The sequence below is a fragment of the Meles meles genome, chromosome 1, assembly GCF_922984935.1.
Source record: "Meles meles chromosome 1, mMelMel3.1 paternal haplotype, whole genome shotgun sequence".
Classification (NCBI taxonomy): domain Eukaryota; kingdom Metazoa; phylum Chordata; class Mammalia; order Carnivora; family Mustelidae; genus Meles; species Meles meles.
The window spans coordinates 20322676-20347625 of NC_060066.1; the positions used below are offsets into that span (position 1 = coordinate 20322676).

The 24950-nt window shown below is 39.9% G+C and overlaps 1 protein-coding gene across 5 annotated transcripts in view; it reads left to right on the plus strand.

Annotated features, from left to right (window-relative positions):
* Positions 1-23131, plus strand: part of ENPP2 (ectonucleotide pyrophosphatase/phosphodiesterase 2) — a 111685-nt gene extending 88554 nt beyond the window's left edge. For 3 of the 5 annotated variants that reach the window (XM_045999418.1, XM_045999401.1, XM_045999426.1), the window contains exons 20-26: positions 8865-8939; positions 10236-10372; positions 11363-11498; positions 12353-12430; positions 15511-15643; positions 17374-17530; positions 22532-23131. In XM_045999418.1, the coding sequence (XP_045855374.1) occupies positions 8865-8939; positions 10236-10372; positions 11363-11498; positions 12353-12430; positions 15511-15643; positions 17374-17530; positions 22532-22702 (887 nt within the window). In that variant the 3' untranslated portion in view covers positions 22703-23131. The remainder of the gene's footprint in view (positions 1-8864; positions 8940-10235; positions 10373-11362; positions 11499-12352; positions 12431-15510; positions 15644-17373; positions 17531-22531) is intronic. The other 2 variants (XM_045999434.1, XM_045999411.1) reach the window with 1 other exon arrangement.
* The last annotated feature ends 1819 nt before the right edge of the window (positions 23132-24950 follow it).

The window sequence follows — 24950 nt, forward strand, 5'->3', positions numbered from 1 at the left end:
GAGGCCAAGGGAGCAGGGAAGTCTTCCTTCCACAGGGATGCTGTCCTGTAAGACACGTGCCAATGGGTGGTCGTAAATAGTCCTTTCCAGAACGGCAGTCAATAAGAAAGAATATTAATGCAGGCTGCCTCAGAGGCTCTTCTTTCTGGTTTTGAAATTCCAGAAAATGAGAACATAGAAAGGGAGGGAAAGGCTCCAGCGTAGGTTACTACAGGAGATGGCCTAGCTTCCTGCAACAGCAAAGGAATGACAAAGAGTATATTACAAAGCAGACAGAACTCAAACACAGTGGCTCCAAGTCAGGCAGTGAAGAGTGACACATTTCAAATACTCCTGAGAGCATTAGTTGGGTTATTAGCTTAGGTGGGACCTTGTTTATCATATGTGCTGTTTTCAGTCTGATTAAGTGAAGGACAAGGAAACCAGTAGATTTTATTTATTTGATTCACTTTCGGTTGTTTTTTTTTTTTTTTTTTTTTTTTTAAAGAGAGTGTGAGAGAGCTTGGGGGAGGGGCAGAAGGAGAAAGAGAATCTTATGCAGACTCCATGCCCAACATGGAGCCTCACTCTGGGCTTGACCTCAGAACCCTGAGATCATGATCTGAACGGAAATGAAGAGTCGGACGCTAAACCGACTGAGCCACCCGGGTGCCCCTTACTTTCCCTTTAAAAAAAAAAAAAAGATTTTATTTATTTCTTTGAGAGAAAGAGGCACAGAGAAAACACAAGCAAGGTGAGGGCCAGAGGGAGAGAGAGAGGCAAACTCTTTGGCAAGGCGGGGAGGCCAAGATGGGGCTCGCCTCAGGCTCCATCCCAGTACCCTGAGATTATGACCTGAGCTGAAGTCAGACACTTAGCAGACTGAGCCCCAAGGAACCGCCCCCCCCCCCCGCCTTTATTTGCCCTTTTGATGAAGATTTTCATCTTCTTCCTCCTTCCCTTTCTGCCTCACGGAGCCCACGAACTCTTGGGTATGTAATTGGATAAACAGCTTTGAAAATAGGATTCAGTTGGTAGAAGGTACACACATCCTTCACAAACTCTAAAAGTGATTTGAAATGTTTGACACCAAGCTGCTAGTGAACTACACTGTCATTATACTTAGAAAAACGGAAATGTTGCCAGAGTCAAAGGGTACAGAGTCTTATGATCAGAGTTTTTCAAATATTCAGTCACCAAGGCAGAGAAATAATACTAGATGTTTCTCTTCTAGAAGGCACTCATAAAATAGTTAAATATGATAACTTAATGGACTCTTGTGTTTTTGCTGGTTCAGGCTCTGGCTGTTCATGATACTAAGTCATTTCCATTTGGGGGGAAAAAAAATCCTGCATTTAATTTGGTGGCAGTGTGCTCATGTGACAAAACCAGTCTCACGACTCAGCATAAACAGTAGTCTCAAATTTCTGAGCACGAAAATAAGTACCTTGTAGGTGAAGCACAGACTTTCAGGGCTGAAAGGAGCTATAGTTAGTGACTTTTCCGACTCATTGCTCCACTCAAAAGTCAATGCAAGTGTCTTATTTCAAGATGATTTCACATCACTGAAGCTTAAAGCTGATATGCTTTCATGGAACTAGACCTTCCCAGGCATGAGTTGAGTGCCAGCCTGGGACTAGAAATGGATTTCTCTGAGAAAATTTGGTTCTGTCAGCCGTGTCACTGATAGTTTCGTGCATACGGACTTCACACTGGTGACAGGAAATTTTAAGGGAGAATCACGATAGCCTATCTCTTTGGTCTGCTTCTGACCTAGTTGGATAGTCTTTAATGGTACAAGAGAGACTTTAGCACTGTTACATGGAATAAAAATAATTACATACCATTATCTTATTATGTGCAAAGCATTTCCTTGTTTAGACTCTGCATAATGTGTAAGTCTCTGTAAGTCTCTCCCTTGTCTTCCTGTATCTCTGCCTCTTGGTCATTGGCTGTCTCCTGACCGGTCCTATCTCAGTCATTTATGAAGCTACAAGATGATATTTTCTTTGTCAGAATTCTCTCCAGTCTTTATGGTGTTTCTTGGGTCACAAATCTAGTCTCCCACTTGAAATCTTGGGTGTGTCCTCCGCTAGAGGAGAACTTCACGGGGCTGAGTCCCTGTGTGTGTGAGCGCATGCCCATGTCATGTTCAGAATATCACCTCTCCCTTCTGGATATCTTTGAATATATGTTGAAACTTTTAAAGCATTTTGCATACCTAAAGTCCCATACAAATATAAAGTTGTATTATTTTTTTAACTTTTTTTAAAAGATTTTATTTATTTATTTGAAAGATAGAGATCCCAAGTAGGCAGAGAGGCAGGCAGAGAGAGAGAGGAGGAAGCAGGCTCCCCGCTGAGCAGAGAGCCCGATGTGGGGCTCGATCCCAGTACCCTGGGATCAGGACTGGAGCCGAAGGCAGAGGCTTTAACACACTGAGCCACCCAGGCGCCCCAAAGTTGTATTATTTTTATTCCTAGTTTTTTTGCTTAATACACCTATAGGAAGCTGATTTTTTTTTTTCATACGAAATCAAGTACTTTGCACATTCCATTCGTAACCTTCATATGGGGCTGTTTTAATGTCATATGCTACAAACTTCCTCACACATAATACATGTGTACAAGCTGTACATCACAGTAGTGAAACAACCCAGGGGATACTTGAGGTCTATTAAATTAATCTCAGGGGGCGCCTGGGTGGCTCAAGCCACTGCCTTCGGCTCAGGTCATGATCTCAGGGTCCTGAGATTGAGCCCCGCGTCGGGCTCTCTGCTCCGCGGGGAGCCTGATTCCTCCTCTCTCTCTGCCTACCTCTCTGCCTACTTGTGATCTCTCTCTCTGTCAAATAAATAAAATAAAATCTTTAAAAAAAATTAATCTCAGGCAGTATTTTGCTGTAAATATTTAAACTGTTATAGGATCTAGTCTTTCACTAAAATGTAGAGGAAAAAACATAGATAACCTTCATAGACAGTGATCTAAACTGCTTGCTAAAGCCTTAATAATATTTTTAGATTTGTGGAGATTTCTGGATTTTAATTGCATGAGTACTCTTGTTTCCAAATCACATATATGTCATGTCTAACAAATTTGCTGTGCAATGAAAACTTATTTCTTTGAGCCATTGAGTCAATAGATGAATGAATGAATAAAGTGGAAAATTTTAAATTTGTCATTAGCAAGCAATTTGGGCACCATAGCCAGGTATTATAATTTTCACTTTCAGAATAATTATACTATTTTTTTATTACCTTAGTCTTTCCTCTATTTACATTGGTATAAAAATGTTTTGTAATTTGTTAGATTAACATTCACTATCATCTTCATGAAGAAAGGAATTAAAACTCATTCTAACACCAAATATATTGGACCCTTTATCACATACAATAAGAAGGTAGTTTAGATAGAAAAATGACTGAAACACTAATAACTCTTGTGAATTTTAAAGCAGAAAAGGACTAGACTAGCAGGGAATCTTCTGTGTAGCTCTTTTTGATGCTGAGATCTTTTAATTTTTGTTATTTCTGGAGATGTTAGCTATGCTAGAGAAAGGAGATATACTTGTGTTCTCTGTGTTTATCCTTCTGGGTGGGTTGTGGAAGATTTGGGAGAAATCAATAAATAGTATAATTCTTTATGATTTATAGTAAGATTCAAGATGAATTAGTTGGAACAGACACTGAATTTTAAGAGCCTCTGCCTACCAGTATTCCTGGTGCTGTTGAGCTGTTAAGCATGTGCCTTTTACAAAATCACTGCAGTTACAACTACAACCACTTTGGGGTCAAAAGTGAGCTAGGTGCTTTACCTGCTTCGTCTCTAAGTAGTGCGATGTCCCAGGGAGATATGAGGTTTGGGGCGTTAAGTTACGGAATTGCAGAGCTTTCAAGAGGTGAGATGAGATTTGACTTCAGTTCTATGTGGTACTAAAGCCCTTGTACTTTTCTCTGTAAATGCTTCCCATTCTAAGGGCTGATATGAGGAGAAAATATCAAGAGAGTCTCCATGCTTCTCAGGGTCTGGAAGTGGTTTCTGAAGTACTAGATGCTTTGATACAAATTGCTCTTCTTTCTTTAAAAATTAATAGATTTATTTAAATTCCAGTTAATTAACAGATAGTGTGATATCAGTTTCAGGTGTAAAATTTAGTGAATCAGTACTTCCATACAACACCCAGCACTCATCACAAATGCTCTCCTTAATTCCCATCACCTACTCAGCCCATCTCCCACCCACCTCCCCTCTGGTAACCCTCAATCTGTTCTCTATACTTAAGAGTCTGTTTCTTGGTTTGCCTCTCTCTTTTTTTGCCCTATGATCATTTGTTTTGTTCCTCAAATTCCACATATGAATGAAATCATATGGCATTTATCTTTCTCTGGGTGACTTATTTTGTTTAGCATAATATTCTCTATCTCTATCCATGTGGCTGCAAATGGCAAGAGTTCGTTATTTTTGATGGCTGAGTAATATTTCATTACATATATACTATATATATTTCATTATATATATTATACATATATATATTTTTTTCTTTATCTATTCATCAGTCAATGGACATTTGGGCTCTTTCCATAATTTAGCTATTGTAGATATGCTGCTATAAACATTGGGTGCATGTATCCCTTTGAATCGGTATTTTTATGTTCTTTGGGTAAATACATAGTAGTGCAATTTTGGGTCTTAGGGTAGTTCTATTTTTAACTTGTTGAGAAAATTCACTAATTTGCTGTACCACTTTGCCTTCCCACCAAAAATGCATGAGGGTTCCTTTTTTTCCTACATCCTCACCAACACCTGTTTCTTGTGTTGTTGATTTTAGCCACTTTGATAGGTGTGAGGTGTGAGATATATCGTTGTAGTCTTGATTTGCATTTCCCTGATGATCAGTGGACATTGAATATCTTTTCATGTGTCTCTTGTCTGTCTGTATGTCTTCTTTGGAAAAATGTCTATTCATGTCTTCCCATTTTAAATGGAATTATTTGTTTTTTGGGTATGGAGTTGTTTAAGTTCTTTATATATTTTGGATACTAGCCCTTTATCAGATATATCATTTGCAGATATCTTCTCCCATTCCTTCTAGTTTTGTTGATTATTTCCTTTGTTGTGCAGAAGATTTTTATTTTGATGAAATCCCAATAATTTATTTTTGCTTTTGTTTCCTTTGCCTCAGGAGACGTATCTAGAAAAATGTTGCAATAGCAGATGTCAAAGAGGTTACTGCCTGTGTTCTCTTCTAGGATTTTAATGGTTTCTTGTCTCACATTTAGGTCTTTAATCCATTTCAATTTATTTTTGTGTATGGTGACAGAATGTGGTCCAGTTTCATTCTTTTGTGAGTTACTGTCCAGTTTTCCCAACACCATTTGTTAAAGAGACTGTCTTTTTCCATTGGATGTTCTTCCTAGCTTTGTTGAAGATTAATTGACCATATAGTTGTGGGTTCATTTCTGGGTTTTCTATTCTGGTCCATTGTTCTGTGTGTCTATTTTTGTGGCAGTACCATACTGTTTTAATTACTACAGCTTTGTAGTATGACTTGAAGTCCAGAATTGTGATGCCTCCATGTTTGTTTTTCTTTCTCAAGGCACATTGCTGTTCTTATTAGCTTCTCGCCAAGCATGACTCAGGTAGAATTCATGCCTGAGAGTAGCCAGATCTTCATTCCAGTATGCCCTCCCTTAGATAACCCAGTAGTTAGCATCGATTTGGAGGCCGCCCAAAATGCTAAAGAGGAATAATGGACCAGAAGGATAGAGGCCTACATTCTGGGTACTGCTTTGTAGCTGAATTATCTTGTACAAATCATGAACCTCTAGTTCCTTCATTAGTAAAATGAAGATGATATTGATCTGGCTAGTGTATCTTTCAGGGTTTTATTAGGCAGGTCATATATAAAAAGTTAGTTCTTGAGAGTCATAAAGAACAGTGTTTTAAAAAAAATAATACAATCATGCATGTATTCAACAAGTATTTACCAGGTAGATATTATGCATTTGGTATTGTTAGAGGTAGAGATACAATGATGAACAAAACAGAGAAAATCTTTATCCCATTATTATTTCGTCATGAGATTTAGCTGGTTAATGAATTACAGAATAGTATATTAAGGGTTAAGATAAGAAAGAACAGGACATTAACAGGCATTGAATCAAATCTCAGAAGAGGTTGACATGGCAATAAATGATAACAGGCCCTTCAAGGGAAAGGAGGAGAAAGGATGAAGGAAAAGGAAAGACCGTGGATAGAGATTATGTGATAAAATCAAACAGCATATTACATGGGAGTGAATGTTTAAAAAAAAAAAAAAAAGACTAAAAAAGAGAGATTTTCATGTGGCTCTCAAGTCAGCCCCCTAATCTGTGGGAATATGAATCAGGAAGCTGAGGAGGGAAAAGAAATACAAACTCAACGTCTGGATGACCAAATTTTGGAAGACAAAAGAATGAGCCCTGGGGAAGTACACACCACTTAAGAAGATTTGCCTCACAGTATTTTGCCAACTGTGGTATCTGGAGGAGAACCTTAGCATGTACCCAAAAATGCCAAAGACTACTGTAAACAGGGAACTGGGGTATGGAATGAAGATTCTTTCTGGAATCCCATGGAACAGGAACCCAGCCTGAGAAGACATGGAGTCTAGACCCATATCAAGAAATGACAAGGAACGTATTTCACAAGTGGAGGCTTGTAGTCTCGTCTCTGGGATGACTGGTCTCAAGATGAAGAGCTTATGTGTCCAGAGACTGAGACTCAAGTACAGTTTTATGGCTCAAGCAGAAACTCTTTGCTAAACAGAAATGCAATGGATGGCTTGTCCAAGGTGTCACAAAGAGTAGCAGAGTTAGGCTGTGACCAAGAATCAGTGGTTCTTTTCTAGTCTGATAAACTGAAAAAGGAAAATCTAAATTTTGACTCTGGACCATAAAACTTGTGTTTCTTTCTGCAAAGATTATTTCACCTCTTTCTTAGTTGAAACAATTATGCTTTAGGAAGACCCGGGTAAACTCTTTGGGTTAATTAGGGAAACTGGTTGGATTTTAGGAAACTGTCAAAACCACTGTATTGTTTTTCCTTCATGCTGTATATACCCAGTTAATAGTTAAGAAATAGTCGCATAATGATATATTTGTGCTCAGCTATGTGCCCAAAACAGCAGTTGTGCTTTGCTTGGGAGCTATGATGAAGTGCACATTTCTTTTTTTTAATTTTTTTTCAAGATTTTATTTAATTATCTGAGAGAGAGAGAGAGAGTACACACAAGTTGGGGGAGGGGCAGTGGCAGAGGAGAGGTACATTCAGCAGTGAGCTGACATAGGGCTGGATCCCAGGACCCTGAGATCATGACCTGAGCCAAAGGCAGACCAGACCGTTAACCAACTGAGCCACCCAGACACCACTGAAGTTCACATTTTTCTAAATTCAGAGTAGAAGAGTGAATAGAGATGGAGAAGCTCAACTGGGGAAATCTTTCAGAAGAAAGTGAATCTTAACATATCACTTTCCCTTTTGTCCCTCACTCCCTCACTCCTTCATTTCTCTTCCATGTGGTGCTGGACTATGTGAGTGTGTTATTTGTCATCCACATTTGAGTATGGAAAGGGGCACTGTTAACAGTTATGCTAGGGAAGCAGGCTTAGCTTTCTACCTTCTGTAAGGACTGTACTGATGCCACGTCACCCCCATCCATGGCAGTCATGATGCTCTGGGTTCCCATCACACTCTGTAGATACCTCTGATGAAGTTCATACATTATTGCACTTGAGTTATTTGTGCTATGTTGGTCTCTCCCATTGAACTGTGAGCTTTTCGAAGGTAATGATGTGGGAAACAAAGGCAAAAGAAAAATTAAATTTCCTGACCACTTATAGCCCATTGACAAGTCCTTGAAACAGGCAGAGTGACATTCCTCTAGGAACTCAGCTGCTTCGAAGTTGATACTTTGCTAAAGGCAAAAGGCAATCTTAGCCTGATCCCTGAGGATCCTGCAAGTCTACTTTAACATGTAAAAATTCCTTTGGAAATTTCCTTTATCTTTACCCCCCAAGATACATGTTGGCAATCATCCCCCAAGCATATGACCCACTGATACACATCTGAAGGGTCTCATGACTAAGGTTTTATTAGATAAATGACCTTTTCCTAACAACAGCTAGCCCCCTCAAGGTCCTGGAAACCTTGCTTTCAAATTCCTTAGAGACTTATGCTATCCCTAACAGCTCTCCCAACTTGAAAGTAGATAATTGGGGCTACTGTTCACAACCCCAGGGCAGCTCTTTCTGCCTATGGGTCCTGCCCCTGTGCTTTAATAAAACCACCTTTTTGCACCAAAGATGTCTCAAGAATCCTTTCTTGGCCTTCAGCTCTGAACCCTAACATCTTTCCTACATCAGTAAGAACTCTCTCGTCATTATCTTGGCCCAGTATCTCTCTATTATAGCCCAAGGCCTGGCACAAAAAAAGGTGCTCAGTAAATGTTTGATGAGAGAGAATACATTAATGAAAAATTTGAAGGGAGATCGGTGACAGGATTGCTGGAGAAGCCATTCCTGGTAGAAAGAAAAAGAATCAGCATAGAATTGCTAAGGATGATAATGACCAGAGTATTATAAATAAACCAGGCTTTGCAGAAGTAAATGAGGACTGGAGAGGAAGCCAGATTTGGTGGAACCTAGATTGCCCAAGGTTATTGTTGGTGGCTGTTCTTCGGAGGGGTGTTGCAAGGAAAAACATGGCTGCTGTTTTGTTGTCTCTTAATAGAATAGATTGGATGCTAGCCCTGCATTTGAATTTGGAGGAATGTGTTTGGTAAGCATTAAAACTTGAATGATAAAAAGAGAATAGCTTCTCAAAGAATTTTGATACTTCTGCTTCCAGCTGAAACCAGGAAGTTCAGAGGCAGCAAAAATGAAAACAAGGAAAACGTTAATGGAAATTTTGAACCTAGAAAAGGTTTGGTTTGAGTTTTGAAGGAAAGTCTGACTTGGTTAACTGTCCCCAAGTACTACTGTTATGATTTGCTGGCTTCTTATTTCTTCATTATATTTCATTTATATAAGGTTATCCTATTATGTCCTAATTCTTAGGGTGGGTCCCCAAATTTGGCAGCTTGAACAAGGCTTCTCCATTTACTGCAATGCTGAAGAAGCCAGGCTTTTGCGATAGCAGTGTGGGTCACTTTGCCTCAAATCAGCAGTTCTACTTGGGAAAGTCTTGCAAAACATTCTACAAAGAGTTTTCTCTGTTACTTGCATAGAATGGTAATACTTTAATTAAAGCAACATGTATACATAATTTAATAAGTGATTGCCGGAACTGATTTCCTGTAATAAAAATAATCATAAAAATTTTTTCAATGATCACTTAGGGAATTGTGAATTGCCTAAGCCTCAATCTCTAAACATTTTGGTCCGTTCAATTTCCAAGAATCTATGGAAGTCCTGACTTTAGCCTATCCAAAATGGGCAGCTCACACTCCAGGCATTTATCGTGGGTGTGGAATAACGGTTTGCACACTGAAGTCCCTTCTCTTCTTCTTAAAAGAGTAAGGTTTTAGACCACCTCCCCCCCCCCCAAGAGGAGAGCTTTCTCTTGGAGGTCCCCATTCTTGGGTCTTAACTGAATTCTTTGGTCCGTGATGATGTTCCCTCTTCTGTATTTAAAGGACCCTCCTGAATGCCCACTTAATTTATCTATACATGTTCCTTTAAGTTCTTACCTAAAGAGTTCTCCTCCATTTGACAAAGCTGCTTACTTTAAATGCTCATTACTACTCACCATTTATGCTGAAATAATGCATCATTTGAGTTGCAGTTTGCAAATAATGATCAAAGAATGCCTTCCTCTTAATTAAATCATTGGTTAATTTGATGAGCCTTTTCAGGGGTCAAATGAATGAATTCTATAAAAATCAATGCTATCGACTTTGCATCCAGCTGAATCATTTCAATATTTACTATCATGTTTCCTTCCTCTACAGATTAAAATTCTTTACAACTAAAAAAAGTATTCAAAACAAATATGGCATTTACTTAATACTTTTGGTAACAGTGAGCTTTGACCCATGCTTAGGTGGTCAGATAAACCACAAAGTGTTAGGAAAATTAACTTGATTAAATTAAGAAGAAGGAACCACACTATTAATAAGTAAGCAAGCAAGTTTTGGACAACTTGACTCTTCCAATATTTCTTTCACATTTGTTGTAAAGTTTAATATGTGTTTAACACAGTCTACTTTCTTTTTCCTAGAGAGACACCTCCTCTATGGTCGGCCTGCAGTGCTTTATCGGACGAGATATGATATCTTATATCACACTGACTTTGAAAGTGGTTATAGTGAAATATTCCTAATGCCACTCTGGACATCATACACTATTTCCAAACAGGTCATTGAAAAAGTTGGGTTTTATATTCGTCCTGTGATTACGTGCCTTACACTCACGTAATGATTGCTTTCTTAACAGAAATTTGTCTTTGAAAAGATTTTAATTTTTCTTGATGAAATAAATCTGACATCAAATCTATTGCAAGATATTTTGAATTAGGCTCTATTCAATGTTCTAATAACTTCACGGGAATATGTTCAATTATCAACACATTGAAGGGAGGATACTAATGTTCGTCATCGCTTTGACTCCGCTTGCTGTTGCCCAGTAGTTACTGAAGACACCAGATTTGGCTGTTTGTTTTAATAGCCTTTATTTATTTATTTATTTTATAGTAGTTTTAGGCTCATGGCAAAATTGCATCGGGACACAGAGTTCCCATATATCCCTGGCCTCACCCCTGCACGGCTTCCTTGACTGCCAACATCCTCTTTTTTAATAAATATTTTATGTTGGGGTCTCAGTTTTGGTGAAGATGAGATAGGTAAATTTATATCTGGAATAAAAAAATGTATTTGGCAGTTGAGGCATGTTTTTGATTTTTGATTAGAAAATGAATACTTCCGGTGCTGCCAACCCAACTTCCTGTTCATTTGTGCCCCTGGTACAACTGTATGTGCAGTATCTCTTTGTATAGATGATATGTCTATATTATTTCTTAGAGTCTTATTTTTTAAGCTGTCTTCAGTGGAATCCTACCCATTTTTTCAACAGTGCAATTTCTGCTTTTTATATTGTTGTTTTACTTAGGATTTTGATAAAAGCGTTCTGTCACTAAATAATACAGGAGTTTGAAAATTCCTGGCTTACTGTATTTGAAACTGAGGCTTTGGTTTTAGAGAGAGGATATCAGAGTATGAGCTCTAGGGAAAGCTAGAGGGGTTTTGGTTCTGGCTGGTCATGACAGGGTAGCATGGCTTACGTAGTTCTCCGTTGCTTTAGCAAAGTCTTTGTGATGGCATTCCTAACTACCTCTGACTCACTATGCAGGCAGAGGTCTCGGGCATCCCTGAATACCTGACCAGCTGCGTTCGGCCTGACGTCCGTGTGTCTCCGAGTTTCAGTCAAAGCTGTTTGGCCTACAAAAATGATAAACAGATGTCCTATGGATTCCTCTTCCCTCCTTGTAAGTTACAGAACATCAGGATCTGACCATTCTAGAGGGATGTTATTTTCTGGAATTTGGTCTGTTAAGATTTCAGTGGTCTTCAGGTTTTCTTCTGGAGAGGCACTGAAGAGATTGAAGAGGTGAACTTCTGTGGGATCCTTCCAAAAATCAGTCAGAAGAGAGACCACCTTTCACAAATCCCTGTTCTCTAGGAGCATTTTGAAGTACAAGGGAATATATATTGTACCTCCTCACATCATTAAGTGGAAACCTGAAAGTGAAATAGTGTATCATTAAGATTTTAATGTTTTAAATTCTATACAGGTGATCACTTAAGAATATGGGAAGTGTTTTTATTATTTCTCAATAGCTTGATGACATTTTTTTTAAAAGATTTTATTTATTTGACAGAGAGAAATCACAGAGAGGCAGGCAGAGAGAGAGGAAGGGAAGCAGGCTCTCCGCTGAGCAGAGAGCCCGATGCGGGACTCGATCCCAGGACCCTGAGATCATGACCTGAGCCGAAGGCAGCGGCTTAACCCACTGAGCCACCCAGGTGCCCCGATGACATTTTTAAGTCCAAATTAGACTAGTGAAATCAAGAAATTCTTTGACATAATACTTAGTTGACCCAGAACTCAATAGGAAGAAAAAACATTGTAAAAATTTTGGGGAGAGAGCTCTTGGTGAAGAAAAGAGATTGGGTGGGAGGGGAAGCAGGGAATGCTATATCAAGTAGGGAATGAGTAAAAATAAAGGAGTATATCCATTCGCCATTCACTTCATGCTGTTTGGACCATTTTAGAAAATTGATTTTTTATTGATGTAGATTTTGGTAAATAATGGACACTGTTTGTTTGCCTAATGTTTAGATTTGAGTTCTTCACCAGAAGCTAAATATGATGCATTCCTTGTAACCAATATGGTTCCGATGTACCCTGCTTTCAAACGTAAGTCTGATATTTACCTAGTAAACTACTACTTATGAGAAGAAATATTTCTAAATTTACCGCTTACATTTTCTACCTCTATATTAATTTTAATAATAATAGTATCTTTCACATGTTTATATTTTCTATTTTTTAAAAAATGTTCTTTTTTTTTAAGATTTTGTTTATTTGAGAGTGAGAGAGGGAGAGCAGGAGTCGGGGGGAGGGGCAGAGGGAGAGGAAGAAGCAGACTCCCCACTGAGCAGGGGGCCAGATGTGGGGCTCAATCCCAGAACCCTGAGATCATAACTTGAGCTAAAGATAGACGCTTAACCAACTGTTATGGAGGCCACTTGACATTTAACAACATCTACATTTATTTACTGACTGTTAAAAGCTACTAGCACTTCTCTCCTTTAGGGTTGATGGTGATGATGTATTCTGACTGTTGATTGTGAAATTCAGAAAGAGCTTTGCAAATTATTCTAGTTTCACTGAACACTCATAATTTCTTTATATATGACATGATGGTGGATGATAGTGATGCTATGAATGGCATAGTGAGCCCTGCCCCCAAAACCAAGTTCTAGTCCCCCAAGTATGACCACTTAGCTATGTAATCATAAAAATGTCATTTAACCTCTCATTTATAAAATTATGAGATTTGATTGCATGATCTCTATGGCTTATATGGATTTATGACTTAGTTGTCCAATGACCAGAATAATCCATTTCTTATTTCTGATTACAAAGAATTTACTCATTTGCCCATCCATCCATCCATCTATCCATCCATCCTTCCATCCATCCATCCATCCATCCATGTATTCAAAGATAGAGAAAACATTCTGGAATAACTTTTACCTCCCTTTCCAGTGAAGAGACTTATATGCGTATAGAAAAGATAGGAAAGGGAAGCACCTCTACCAGCTTCCACTTGGCAAAGGAGCACTGACTGTATTACAGGACCCTTGGGGCTGAAATAAAGTCTCAGAATCCAAACATGTGATTGTGGAGTGCCATCAACAGTGGCAAGCTCCACCAACTTGACATCGGTGAAATGGCCAACGTCATTTAGAGAAAAAAAAAAATGTTTATTTGATGTCCTAGCTAGTAGGTGAAGGTTTATTCAAGGGTGTAGAATCCATGGCTTATGAGTGAAAATTAAAGTAAGCTTTTAAAAGGAGATTTCCTGGTTTTTTTCTTAGACCCCACTGAGAAATGTTTCAGAAACCCACATAGATACATTAGTCATCATATTACATGGAATGCATCTTCATTTAATTTCCACAAATCAGGGTTTCCTGGATTTCTTTATTCTTTGCTGATGCTTTTTGACCGAGTGTAATAAAGGAAACACACAGTACCACCCCGAGGCTGGCATGTCAAGAGGCCTTTCACAGAGGGCTCCCTGTTCTTCCCTAGGGGAATGGTTTTTTCACATGCCACATGTCTGTGGGTTTGGTCTTTTGACTGTTCTCATTGTTATTTCTTTCCCTCTCTGCCTTTCCAGTTTTTCTGCTTAACATTCGAACTACTCTCCCACTGGCCTCCTTTCTCTCTTACAAATATCTGGGGCATCTGGGCTCTGGTGGGTTGCTCTGTCTTTCTCATTCAGAGTAGAGTATCAGGAGGTATAAAGAACAGTAGAAGCACCATGAGAAAAACAGCCAAGTGCTTTTTAATAAGGGGAGATAAGAACTGATAACAGCCGGAACCTCACCATCCCCATCCCCATGTAGAGCAGAGTGTAGTTAAGTTATACTTAACATCTCAGAACCAACTCACTATGTGCCTTTCCTGTTCTCTTGTCATTCCCTTCTTTCACTTTTCCTTTCCCCCCAGCTCTGCTCCTCTCCATCCTTCCGACTGACATACTGTCAACTGGAGCTAAGGTGGGCAGGGAAGGTCTCTCCAGGGGTGACCTTGAAAATGAGAAATGATGGAGGAGGACAAAGCAGACATGCACAGATCAGGAAGGTTTCCCAGCAAAAGGAAGAGCAAATACAAAAGCTTAGTCTGAAACAAGTTCAGCAAATAGGAAGGCAGGAAGAAAGCCATGCACCTGAGGGGAAAAGAAGTAGGAAGTAAAGTTATGCAGGTAGGCAGGGGCCACAGTGGAAAGTTGGGACTTTATTCTAATTGCAATGATACCTCATCTGGAATGTTAGGAACAGGAAGTTGGGAAGAACATGAAACAATCTGATTATGGTGCAAAATGATCCCAATGGCTATTACGAAATGGTCTGTGGAGTAGTAAGTGTTTCTAACTGGGAAGTTGTCTTCTGCGGTAGTTCTTTGCTGAGAAGGTAGTAGCTGAGATGGGTTGGATGCCGTGAAGATGGTGAGAGGTGGTCAGGTTTGGATGATAGGAGAATATTACAGAGGTGAATTAGAATTTAAAATTAAATTTAAATTTAATGTATGTGAAAGGAGCCACGTCACGAATGACTCCTAGGATTTGGACCTGATCACATTAGTGAGCAAGTGAGTGAAATTAACTGATGGAGAAGCCAGAAGTTCAAGCAGGATTGGGAATGAAGACCAAAAATTCTGTTCTGATAATTTTTTGCTAGACATGATTATTAGGTATTCAAGAGGACCATGAAATGCATGGTTGAATAACGCATCTGGAGCTCCTTCAAAGGGTCAGGGCTAAAGACACAAACTTGGAAATAAGCTTGTGGAAGGAAGGAAGGAAGAAAAGGTAGATGAAGGCCTTTTTTTCAGTTTCTCACAAACACTGTACTTCCTCTTTTATACACATGGTTCCCCTTGCCTGGTGTGTTTCCACCTCTTTGCCTAGAAAACACCCACTTATCCTTCAGAACTCAGGAGCAATTTCAGTGAGGAACCATTCCCTGACTTACTGGGCTAGGTGACCTAAACTCCCCTACCAATGTCTCCATACCTTTCCCTTTGCTGGCTCATAAATGACACACACACAGCTGGTACTTCAGGGCGAATTCTTTTCAAGAATCGCAACAGTTCTACTGTCTCTTGGCTTGTGACCTTTGGCTTGTAGAATGCATCCTAAACAGAATTCAACCACAGCAAGGAGTTTTTGTTCATGAATTACAGACTTCCCCCCCCCCCCACAGGAATCTGGAATTATTTCCAAAGGGTATTGGTGAAGAAATATGCTTCAGAAAGAAATGGAGTTAATGTGATAAGTGGACCAATTTTTGACTATGACTACGATGGCTTACATGACACACAGGATAAAATCAAACAGTAAGTTTTTCATTTCTGCTCAGGGTGTGGTTTTAAATTCTAAGAGCTCACTGAAGGCTCTTTTTCAAATATTCACACACTCAAGAAGAGCTGATACCCCTGAAATCTTTTGCTCTTTGAATCTCCTTATGATTTCTTTGGTGCTTTTGGACCTTTGATTAAACATGGTAATGGTGGTTGGAATGGAATGGAGTTTTGTGGTGAAAACATAGACTTTTCCATTCCATGAGAGAAATGTACCAAAAGATTTTTTTAAAATTTGTCATTTATTCTTTAACAACTCTTCAGTGGAAAGATGATAATTTTCCCTTATCTCTATTTTTGGGGGGGGGGGTCTTTTGGAATCGCTTAGATTTTCTGGTTCAGTATGTCTTTTTTTTTTTTAAGGTTTTATTTCTTTATTTGAGAGAGAGAAAGCGAGAGACGGAGAATGAGTGGAGGGGGAGAGGCAGAAGGAGGGGAGGTTGTAGACTCTCCACTGAGCAGGTAGCCCGCCATGGGGCCCAGTCCCAGGATCCTGAGATATGACCTGAGTGGAAATCAAGAGTCCACTGCTTAACCAACTGAGCCACCCAGCCTCCCCTCTTTAGAAGTCATTTAATTTTATACATGCATGAAACAGAGAGTGGCACAAAATATAGGAGGGTTTAATTGTTCTTTACAGATAATTAGGAATAAAAAGCTATTTTTTCATATATATATTAATAAAACAGGATTTATCCTACTCCCTTTCTCATCATCCATAAGAGAAATTTCATCTTACTTGTACATTTATTTTATTGCTAATCATTGTAACAGTTTTTAGCCAAAATTAAGTTATCATATTTCAATCAGATATTTTGAAAATGATTGAAATTAAGGTAATAAAAACCAGGTAAGGAATTGTGAGTTTCTGTACTTCAGTTTACTGGAAAAGATTTTTTTTTTTAAATTTCTTGGTTCGTCACTAGCTCATCAGTCCTTAGTATTTCCTTGAGTAAATGAGGTCTCTGTACCAAGTTAAGCGTCTCATTGTGGTTTGAAAGGACTTGTTATTCCCCTTTCTCCAGTATTTCCTCCCTCAGGTCCACTTTACACAATTTTGTGCAAGCTATCTTCCTGAAACATGGGATCTCATGATGACTCTTCCTGGCACAGAAACCTTCGATGAGGTCTTACTCCTTAAACCATAATGCCCAAATCCCACAACTTTGCCCTCAGAAGTCACCAAATTATGGCTCTTTTTTTTTAAAGATTTTATTTATTTATTTGAGAGAGAGAGAGAGAGGTAGTGAGAGAACACACACGTGGGGAGGAGAGGCAGAGCACGGAGCCCAATGCAGGGCTCAATCCCAGGACCCTTGGATTATGCCCTGAGCTGAAGGGAGATGTTTAACAGATTGAGCCCCCCAGGCACCCCAAATTATGGCTTTTTATTGACTCTTCCAGCCTCATATTTCTACTCTCTTGATAAGTTCATCCTGTCCAGCTTCTAAGTCTTGGCTCATGCTGTTCTCTTTGCCTGGACTATCACTTTCACTCTGCCAAGTCTAGAGAAAGAGGGGATTCAGGTAGCAAAAGCATTAGGTTCAAAACACAGAACTAGGATAGTGCTTAGAAGTGAAAAATGATTCTGTTGAATGGGAGTTAATTTTAATGACTTGGGCAATATTCATTGGTCACCATTTAAAAAAGAAAGCTACTACATCAAACTACATCAGTGGTCATTTTATTTTTCCTTCTCCCTCCAGGTACGTGGAGGGCAGTTCTATTCCCGTACCCACTCACTACTACAGCATCATCACCAGCTGCCTGGATTTCACTCAGCCTGCCGACAAGTGTGACGGCCCCCTCTCTGTCTCCTCCTTCATCCTCCCTCACCGACCTGACAATGAGGAGAGCTGCAATGTGAGTTCAAAAGACCGAGTCCTTTAAAAGGAGTCATCTTTGTTTCTTAATGTAGATTCCCACCAGGGAAACTCTTACACACTTACTATAAGCCATTTGGACTATACAGTGTAACCAAGTAGAAAGAAGAAAGGATCCAAACAAAACTTGACTTATCACCTGGGAACTTGGTGTTTGAATAGATTTGTCACCTTCAATGTAAGGGTGTGGGGAGGAGGAGCGTGAGGGTGTACATTTCCTGTGGTTCTAATTATGTGTTCGATTTTGTCAACTGATCAAAGTACCCGATGTCTTCCCTTTTGCAAGAGACATACTTTGTAAAGGTAGGATGAAAGAAATAACATTGTGATACTTGTGGAAACTAGGTAAGAATTCACGGGGGTTCTTTCTATTAGTCTCTACTTTTGTGGATGTTTGAAAGTGTCTCTAATAAGAACTTTTTTTAAAGACACACACACACAGGCATAAATACATTATAAATCAGATTTTTCATCTACTGCTAGTTATGAGAATAGTTGTAACAGATGACCCCATTCTCAAATAGCACAGATGACTTGTCCACAGAGGCAGGAAGGCGTCTTGAGGAACACCCCGGCAGGGGATAGAGCCTAGCTGTGGGCTCCTGGCTCTGGGCTCATTCTGCCTACACTTAGGGACCGATCACATCACTTCCCCAGATCTCTTTAATGTGACAGAACGGCTGCAGTCCAAGATTGATTTTAGAAGTAATAGTCCCCATGATTTTGCTTTATAGACTAGAAGGAGCAGGAATGTAATCTAGGGAAGAGGGTTTTAGTCACAAATCCTACTTGGTTCCTAAATTGTGTAAGTTGTGGTGGGAAAAGCAGAAGTCTGTTAAATATACTTACTACTCTAGGGGTCTGTTGTGGGCCAGAGCAAATAAAACAGGGGCAGAAACGGCTACAAAAGGCAAAGAGCTGTAAGAATGAGCACTGGGTGTTATATACAACTAATGAATCATTGAACACCGTATCAAAAATTAATGAGGTGGGGCACCTGGGTGGCTCAGTGGGTTAAAGCCTCTGCTTTCAGCTCAGGTCATGATCCCAGGGTCCTGGGATCGAGCCCCACGTCGGGCTCTCTGCTCCGTGGAGAGCCTGCTTCCTCCTCTCTCTCTGCCTGCCTCTCTGCCTAATTGTAATTTCTCTCTGTCGAATAAATAAAATATAAAAAAAAATTAAAAAAAAATTAATGAGGTACTATAGGTTGGCTAATTGAATTAAAAAAAATAGCTTCACCACAGATTATCAGCTTCATGGGAAAGATAGCTATTGGCTATGGTTTCAGCTGTGGGTAAAGATGGCAGCTGTGGATATATCCAAAGCCAAGTAAGCAATATGGGAAAAAATGGAAATTTGAAATATGGCCAAGAAAGCTAATGAAGCTTGACCAGAATATTGAAAATGAGGATAATGGTGGGACAAAAGGTTTGAAAAGTTATTTGGAATCAAACTTAATAAAAATAGTAGCAATAGTAGCCATAGTGGCAGAGGTAATCATTGCCGCCATTTTCTGAGTCTGTGTTGCCAGCCAAGAACTGTGCAGGTCCTCCTCATAAATTATTTCTAATCATCTCTTTACTCTACCAGGCAGGCGTATATGGTCCCCCCCCCCACTCCCATTTTATTCACTGTTTTGAAAGCTCTAGGTAATAAAGGAAAAGTATGATCCATTGTTACCTGGCCAGTCAGTAGGAGAGCAGAACTTCAAGTTCAAGACTTCTGACTTCAAAAGCCCGTCCTCTTCCAAGTTTATCAGATTTCCATAGCAGAACCTTGGGACCTTAGAAACTTCCAATTGCACAGGCATTGGGTAGCCATGGAAAATGCTGATACGTAACAGCAACATTTTAGGCTTTAGGGAGATAAATTGAAGTTGCAATGGGTCAAGCATGGTGCTCAAAGTGCTTTGGCAAGATTCATGGGATTGAGGTCAGAGAACAGGAAGTGAGGTAATGGTCTTGGGAATTTCAAAAAGAGGGTGGAAGGCAGCAGTATAATACTGAAGGATCAGTAAGATCTTATCAGTAATTTGATGGGAGGTGGAGAAGTGGGGGAACTGAAAGTGAAAGACAGGCGGTCGTCAACTTATTAGCTCAATGTTCTCCATTTTGATTACTCATAACCACAAGAGTAGCCAGCAGTGTACCAGCGTGATGTAATGCCTCAGCAAAACGTGATATACTTTCTTTGGACTTGAGTTTTACTACAAACTTATGGGGAGGTGAAAATTTCTGCAAAAAAGCTAAACCCATATATTATGGGGTGAAATTCTAAATTGCCATGCATTTTTAAGACAGAAGACTACAAAGACATTCCAGACTGATAGTGGGCCACTTAAGGTACACCAGATTCCTGGGGAGTATACGTTCCAGTCTCTCTGTCATTAGGGGAATCTGGTGATGGGACACTCAGTTCAATGGCATTCTTCAGTCACCCCAAATTGCACAACTGCCAAATGAAATCCACAGACATCCTCCCAGGTCCTCTGACCCTTTCTGGCTCTGGACTCTGCTTAGAACTTAGAGATATTTCTTGTAGAGTTCGTGGTGAGTCTGTGTCTTACTCTTATTCTGCCCGCATAGATGCCTGTCCTTGCTTTGAAGGTCACCTTACAACTGCTGGGGGTTGAATTCACAAACTCACTTAGGAGAGAGTCAGGGAGAAAAGGCAGGTGAAGAATAAATGTCTGTAACAAGAAAGACAATAAGCAAGTTGATGGGTGGGCTTTTTTTTTTTTTTTTTGCATTTATCTTCTTAATTATTTATTTTTAAAGCATTTCCTTCCTTTCCCTTGGTGCACATGAACTTTGATTTGAATGTTCCTAGTTTTGCATTTCACACCAGAGTCTCCCCAGCAAATATTTCTGTGAATTGCCAGCTCGCATCAGGCAGAAGATATTTTCTTCCTGTGTTGTATGGCCAGTATTTCCTAACCACTCCTGGCAAGCGAGATTTCTGCATGTGAGAACCAGAAGAAAATGCCCTTCAAGTGAAATTGGCAAATTACTTCCCAAGGAAAGAAATAGCAAAAGACAGTGTTTTTTCTTCTTTGAATTCTTATAATCCCAACTGGCCACTATTTAAATTAGGAAAAACCTTTCCACCCCTTTGTACATTTGAATGACTGCATTTACAAAGGAGAAATTAGACCACTGAAAAATCAAATAGAGTTGAATATGAAAATTCTCCCAAAATATAGCTTCATGCTTACTCTGCTTACTCTGAGGGGGTCCTGATCCATTTGGAGACCTCCTACTTCGTTAATTATATGGTCACAGTGAGGATTGGTCAGTACCGTTGTGGGCAGAGTTATATTTAGGTCTGTCTCTTCCTGTGAATCGTAGAGAACTTGGTTAGCTTGGGTTAGGAGGGTGGGGCACGGAGGGTTAAAATCCTTACTTCCCCAGCCTGCAAAGCAATTTCTTCCTATTTCTTCATTTTACCCGGGATGGCCAGGCATCAGCTTCCTGAACCAACACCCTCGTAGTACATTTTTAGCACTGGCAAAAGCTGCTAGAGCTCCGTGTCCAGGTCTGTGTGGGTTGGAGCTTTCCGAGAAAACCCATTGCAGGTTCTCGGGTTTTGGTGGTGAGTTCATTGAGAACACGTGCGGTGAAGGAGTTGGGCAAGGGCATTTTTGAACTTGCTCAGCCTTGGGACACACAGCCACCCTTCAATTGTAGAATGGCTCTTGGGAGCTATTGCAATTCTGGGCGGCATTTGGGAATGAAATTATTTGCTCAGGTCTACTGATGAAGGTAGGCTTATCCCCCAGAATTCTCAGGGCTCTCAGATCTCATTCTTTCCCTCGACTTCTCACAAAAGTGAAAGAAGAGGGGCGCCTGGGTGGCTCAGTGGATTGGGCCGCTGCCTTCGGCTCGGGTCGTGGTCTCAGGGTCCTGGGATTGAGCCCCGCGTCGGGCTCTCTGCTCCACGGGGAGCCTGCTTCCTCCTCTCTCTCTGCCTGCCTCTCTGCCTACTTGTAATCTCTCTCTCTGTCAAATAAATAAAATTAAAAAAATTTAAAAAAAAAGTGAAAGAAGATATTTATAAAGTACAAAGTATTACTCCTCCTGAATTACTTTTTAGTTTCATCATAGATATGAATGAATTATTTGGTGTGGGGCATCTGAACATCCGTCATTGGAATTTGTGCCAAAGAGGCCATATTGGCAAATTGCTAAGACAGAAAGAGATTTCCTTCCTTTTTTCTATGACGTTGTTTCCTTACTTTATCTTTGCCCCTGCCTTCCTTTTTCTTCTTCTTCCCACTATCCAAGAAAGCTGATGAAGTAAGCATTATTTTCCATGGGAACCAATGAAGAAAGCCTAGAGAGGTTAAGTAGCTTGGCCAAGGTCTCCTCTCTAGGAAGTCATAAAGCCACAATTCCAACCTTGGTTTCTTGGGCTTTAATGCACCAGATGTAGCACTGAGCTGCTTTAAGTTGAACTCATTATTTAAATATCAATTCCTTGCCATTTGATAGACCCCATATGTACTCGATATCGTGGGCTCGTCTGAAAGACCAGGAACGCATTGTGAGATTTTGTGCATGGGGCACCAGCTCTTTGCTTTCCTCAGGAGCCAGAAGAGCATTCCAGAATACCCTTGCTCTGTGCTCCCCTGTGCTGTTTGACAGTGGGGAAAGAAACACATCGCTGAATCCTCCAGGGCCTTTGGTTTTTGTAATTTTATGTTCTGAAAACATATTGAGTCAAATGCCCTTTCACACCACATGTCTCATTTATCTGAACCAGCTAATTGCTGTTGAAAATGTTCACAGCCAAGGGCACGTATTTGTGGCACGTTCCCAGCAGGAATGTGGTAGAGCGGCTGGGGAGGCCAGGAAGGAACAAGACATACCGGTTCTGGGTTCAGGAGGATGGAGGGCTCATTTGTGGACTCGCAGCAAATTGACGGTTTGGAGAACCTGCTCTGGAAAAGTCTGGCTCTGATTGTCCTCTGTTTCCCCTGCAGAGCTCAGAGGACGAGTCGCAGTGGGTGGAAGAACTCATGAAGATGCACACAGCTCGGGTGCGGGACATCGAACAGCTCACCAGTCTGGATTTCTTCCGAAAGACAAGCCGCAGCTACCCAGAAATTCTGACACTAAAGACATACCTGCATACATACGAGAGTGAGATCTAACTATCTGATCACCTGCAGTGCAGTCTTATCAACTGGTGTATATTTTTATATTGTTTTTGTATTTATTAATTTGAAACCAGGACATTAAAAAAATGTTAGTATTTTAATCCTGTACCAAATCTGACATGTTACGCCTGAATGACTCCTCTGTTTTTCTCTAACGCTTGATTTAGGTAGTCTTATGTTCTGAGTAGAGCTTGTAATAAATACTGCAGCTTGCATTTTTAGTGGAAGCTTCTAAATGGTGCTGCAAATTTGATATTTGCATTGAGGAAATATTAATTTTCCAATGCACAATTGCCACATGTAGTCCTGTACTGTATCAAAATACTGATTTTGTAAAGTTGCATTCATTTACTGTTAATTATGACAGACATATTTAAACCTTATAGACCAATCTTAAATATAATAAATCACACATTCAGTTTTTTTCTGGTTTATTTGGCCTTTGTTTCACTTATAAATTAGAGGGTTTGCTTCGGGTATATTCATGCATGAAAAGCATCCTTTTTTTTTGTTGCTGTTGTTTTTGTTTGTTTGTTTGTTTGTTTTTATTGAGCCCTCTTCCTCGCTGAATAGAATGCACATAGTCAAAGGGACATCCATGATACTCAGTCACAGTGGCCTGGATGAAATAGTTTAGGTACGCATCTCTGAGAAAGCAGGAGGGCTGAGAGGGACGGGAATCAGAAGACCTCCTGAATACCCTCTCTCACCAATCTCTTTCAAAAATATTTTGACTTTTGGAGGAGTAGGTTCTTTTGATAAGTTGGTTCAAAGCTCTAAGTATTAAACTCAACTGAGACTTTCTTAAGATTATATTTTGTATAAGGTCAACCTATGAGCTATGGAGGATATAGAGAGAAATAAGATAATGGGATGGAGGATAGCTATAAAAGTGCAACTAACCCATTTAGGTCAAAAATAATAAATGTCAAGTGAAAAGTGTTAGTAATAATAGAATAGGACAGGGGTCATAATGGTAGGTGGGGTGATTATAGATGGACATAGCTTTAAGTAATGAAACACAGAGTGAGGAAGTCATTGAGAGATTTTCAGTCCTTCTGATTATGTCTTAGAGAAAGGATCACATTAGTGTCCTCGTATCTCTAATAGTTGCTCATCCCCCTTTAAAAAAGAGAAGAGGACAACATATAGCTTTGTTTTCATTATGTGAATTTTTATAGTTGCCCCTTTTATGGTCAGTGAAATGGGGTTTTAATTTTTATAGAGCTTCCTTTAAAAATTAAGAAGGAGAACTTTGTGTCAAATAAAAAACACATTACAACAGAAGTAGGAGAAATTTGACTGGGATATGGGAATCACGACAGTAGTTAAGGGAAAAAAGCCATAATTGGAAACCAGCTGTTGGAATCCCTAGGAAGAAGTGAACAAGAAGATACTCAAGACTTGTAATTACTGACCCCCTATGTTCTACGCATGTCTCTAGCCCTTCATATGCCTTGTCTCTAAACACTGAAAAATGAGGAGTTCAGGGGAGATTTTACGGAAAGGAGAAAAACGAGGATGGCAATGGGGAAGAATGCTTGCATTGGGCTTTGTAGTTTGAGTGAGGGTGAAAGTACGAAAGAAATGAATTGGAGTATGACTCATTCTTCATCTGATAGTGAATAATGATGTATTGATCACTTGCTACATGTCAGTACTGATACTTTCTGTTGGGGACAACACTGTAAAATATAGACGTGGTTCTAGATGTCATGCTTGTGGTACATACTGTGAAGAAATTAGACAGGTGCAGAGGGACAAGGGGTAGGAAGAGAAAAGCCTTGTAGACGACATGACAGCCAAGACTTGGAGGGTGAGAGGGGCAGGGACCGGAGAGCATGGCCAAGGAATGGGGGTGGGAAAGATCTTGGAATGTGTTAGGACCTGAAAGGAGACAGGTGTAACTGAGCACAGCGGTGAGGTGGATAGGGACCAGGTGACTAGATCCTTAGAGGCCCACTGAGGCATTTGGATGGAAAATGAAGAAATGTCAAGCAAAGGTGAAACAGAATCTGATTTAGTGTTTCAGTATTATTGACATACATCTGCAACAATGACATGGTATGTTCTAACTGTAATTCCATGTAAAATACACCTGATACCTATTAAGTGTTGTGATGCTGTTTCCCAACAGTAACATTACAAGAGAGGGGTCAATTCTGTTTTTTGTTAATAGCGGCAACCATTGCAACCTCCTTGCTTAGCTGGCTTTCCGTATCACCTCAAATTGAACTCTTCT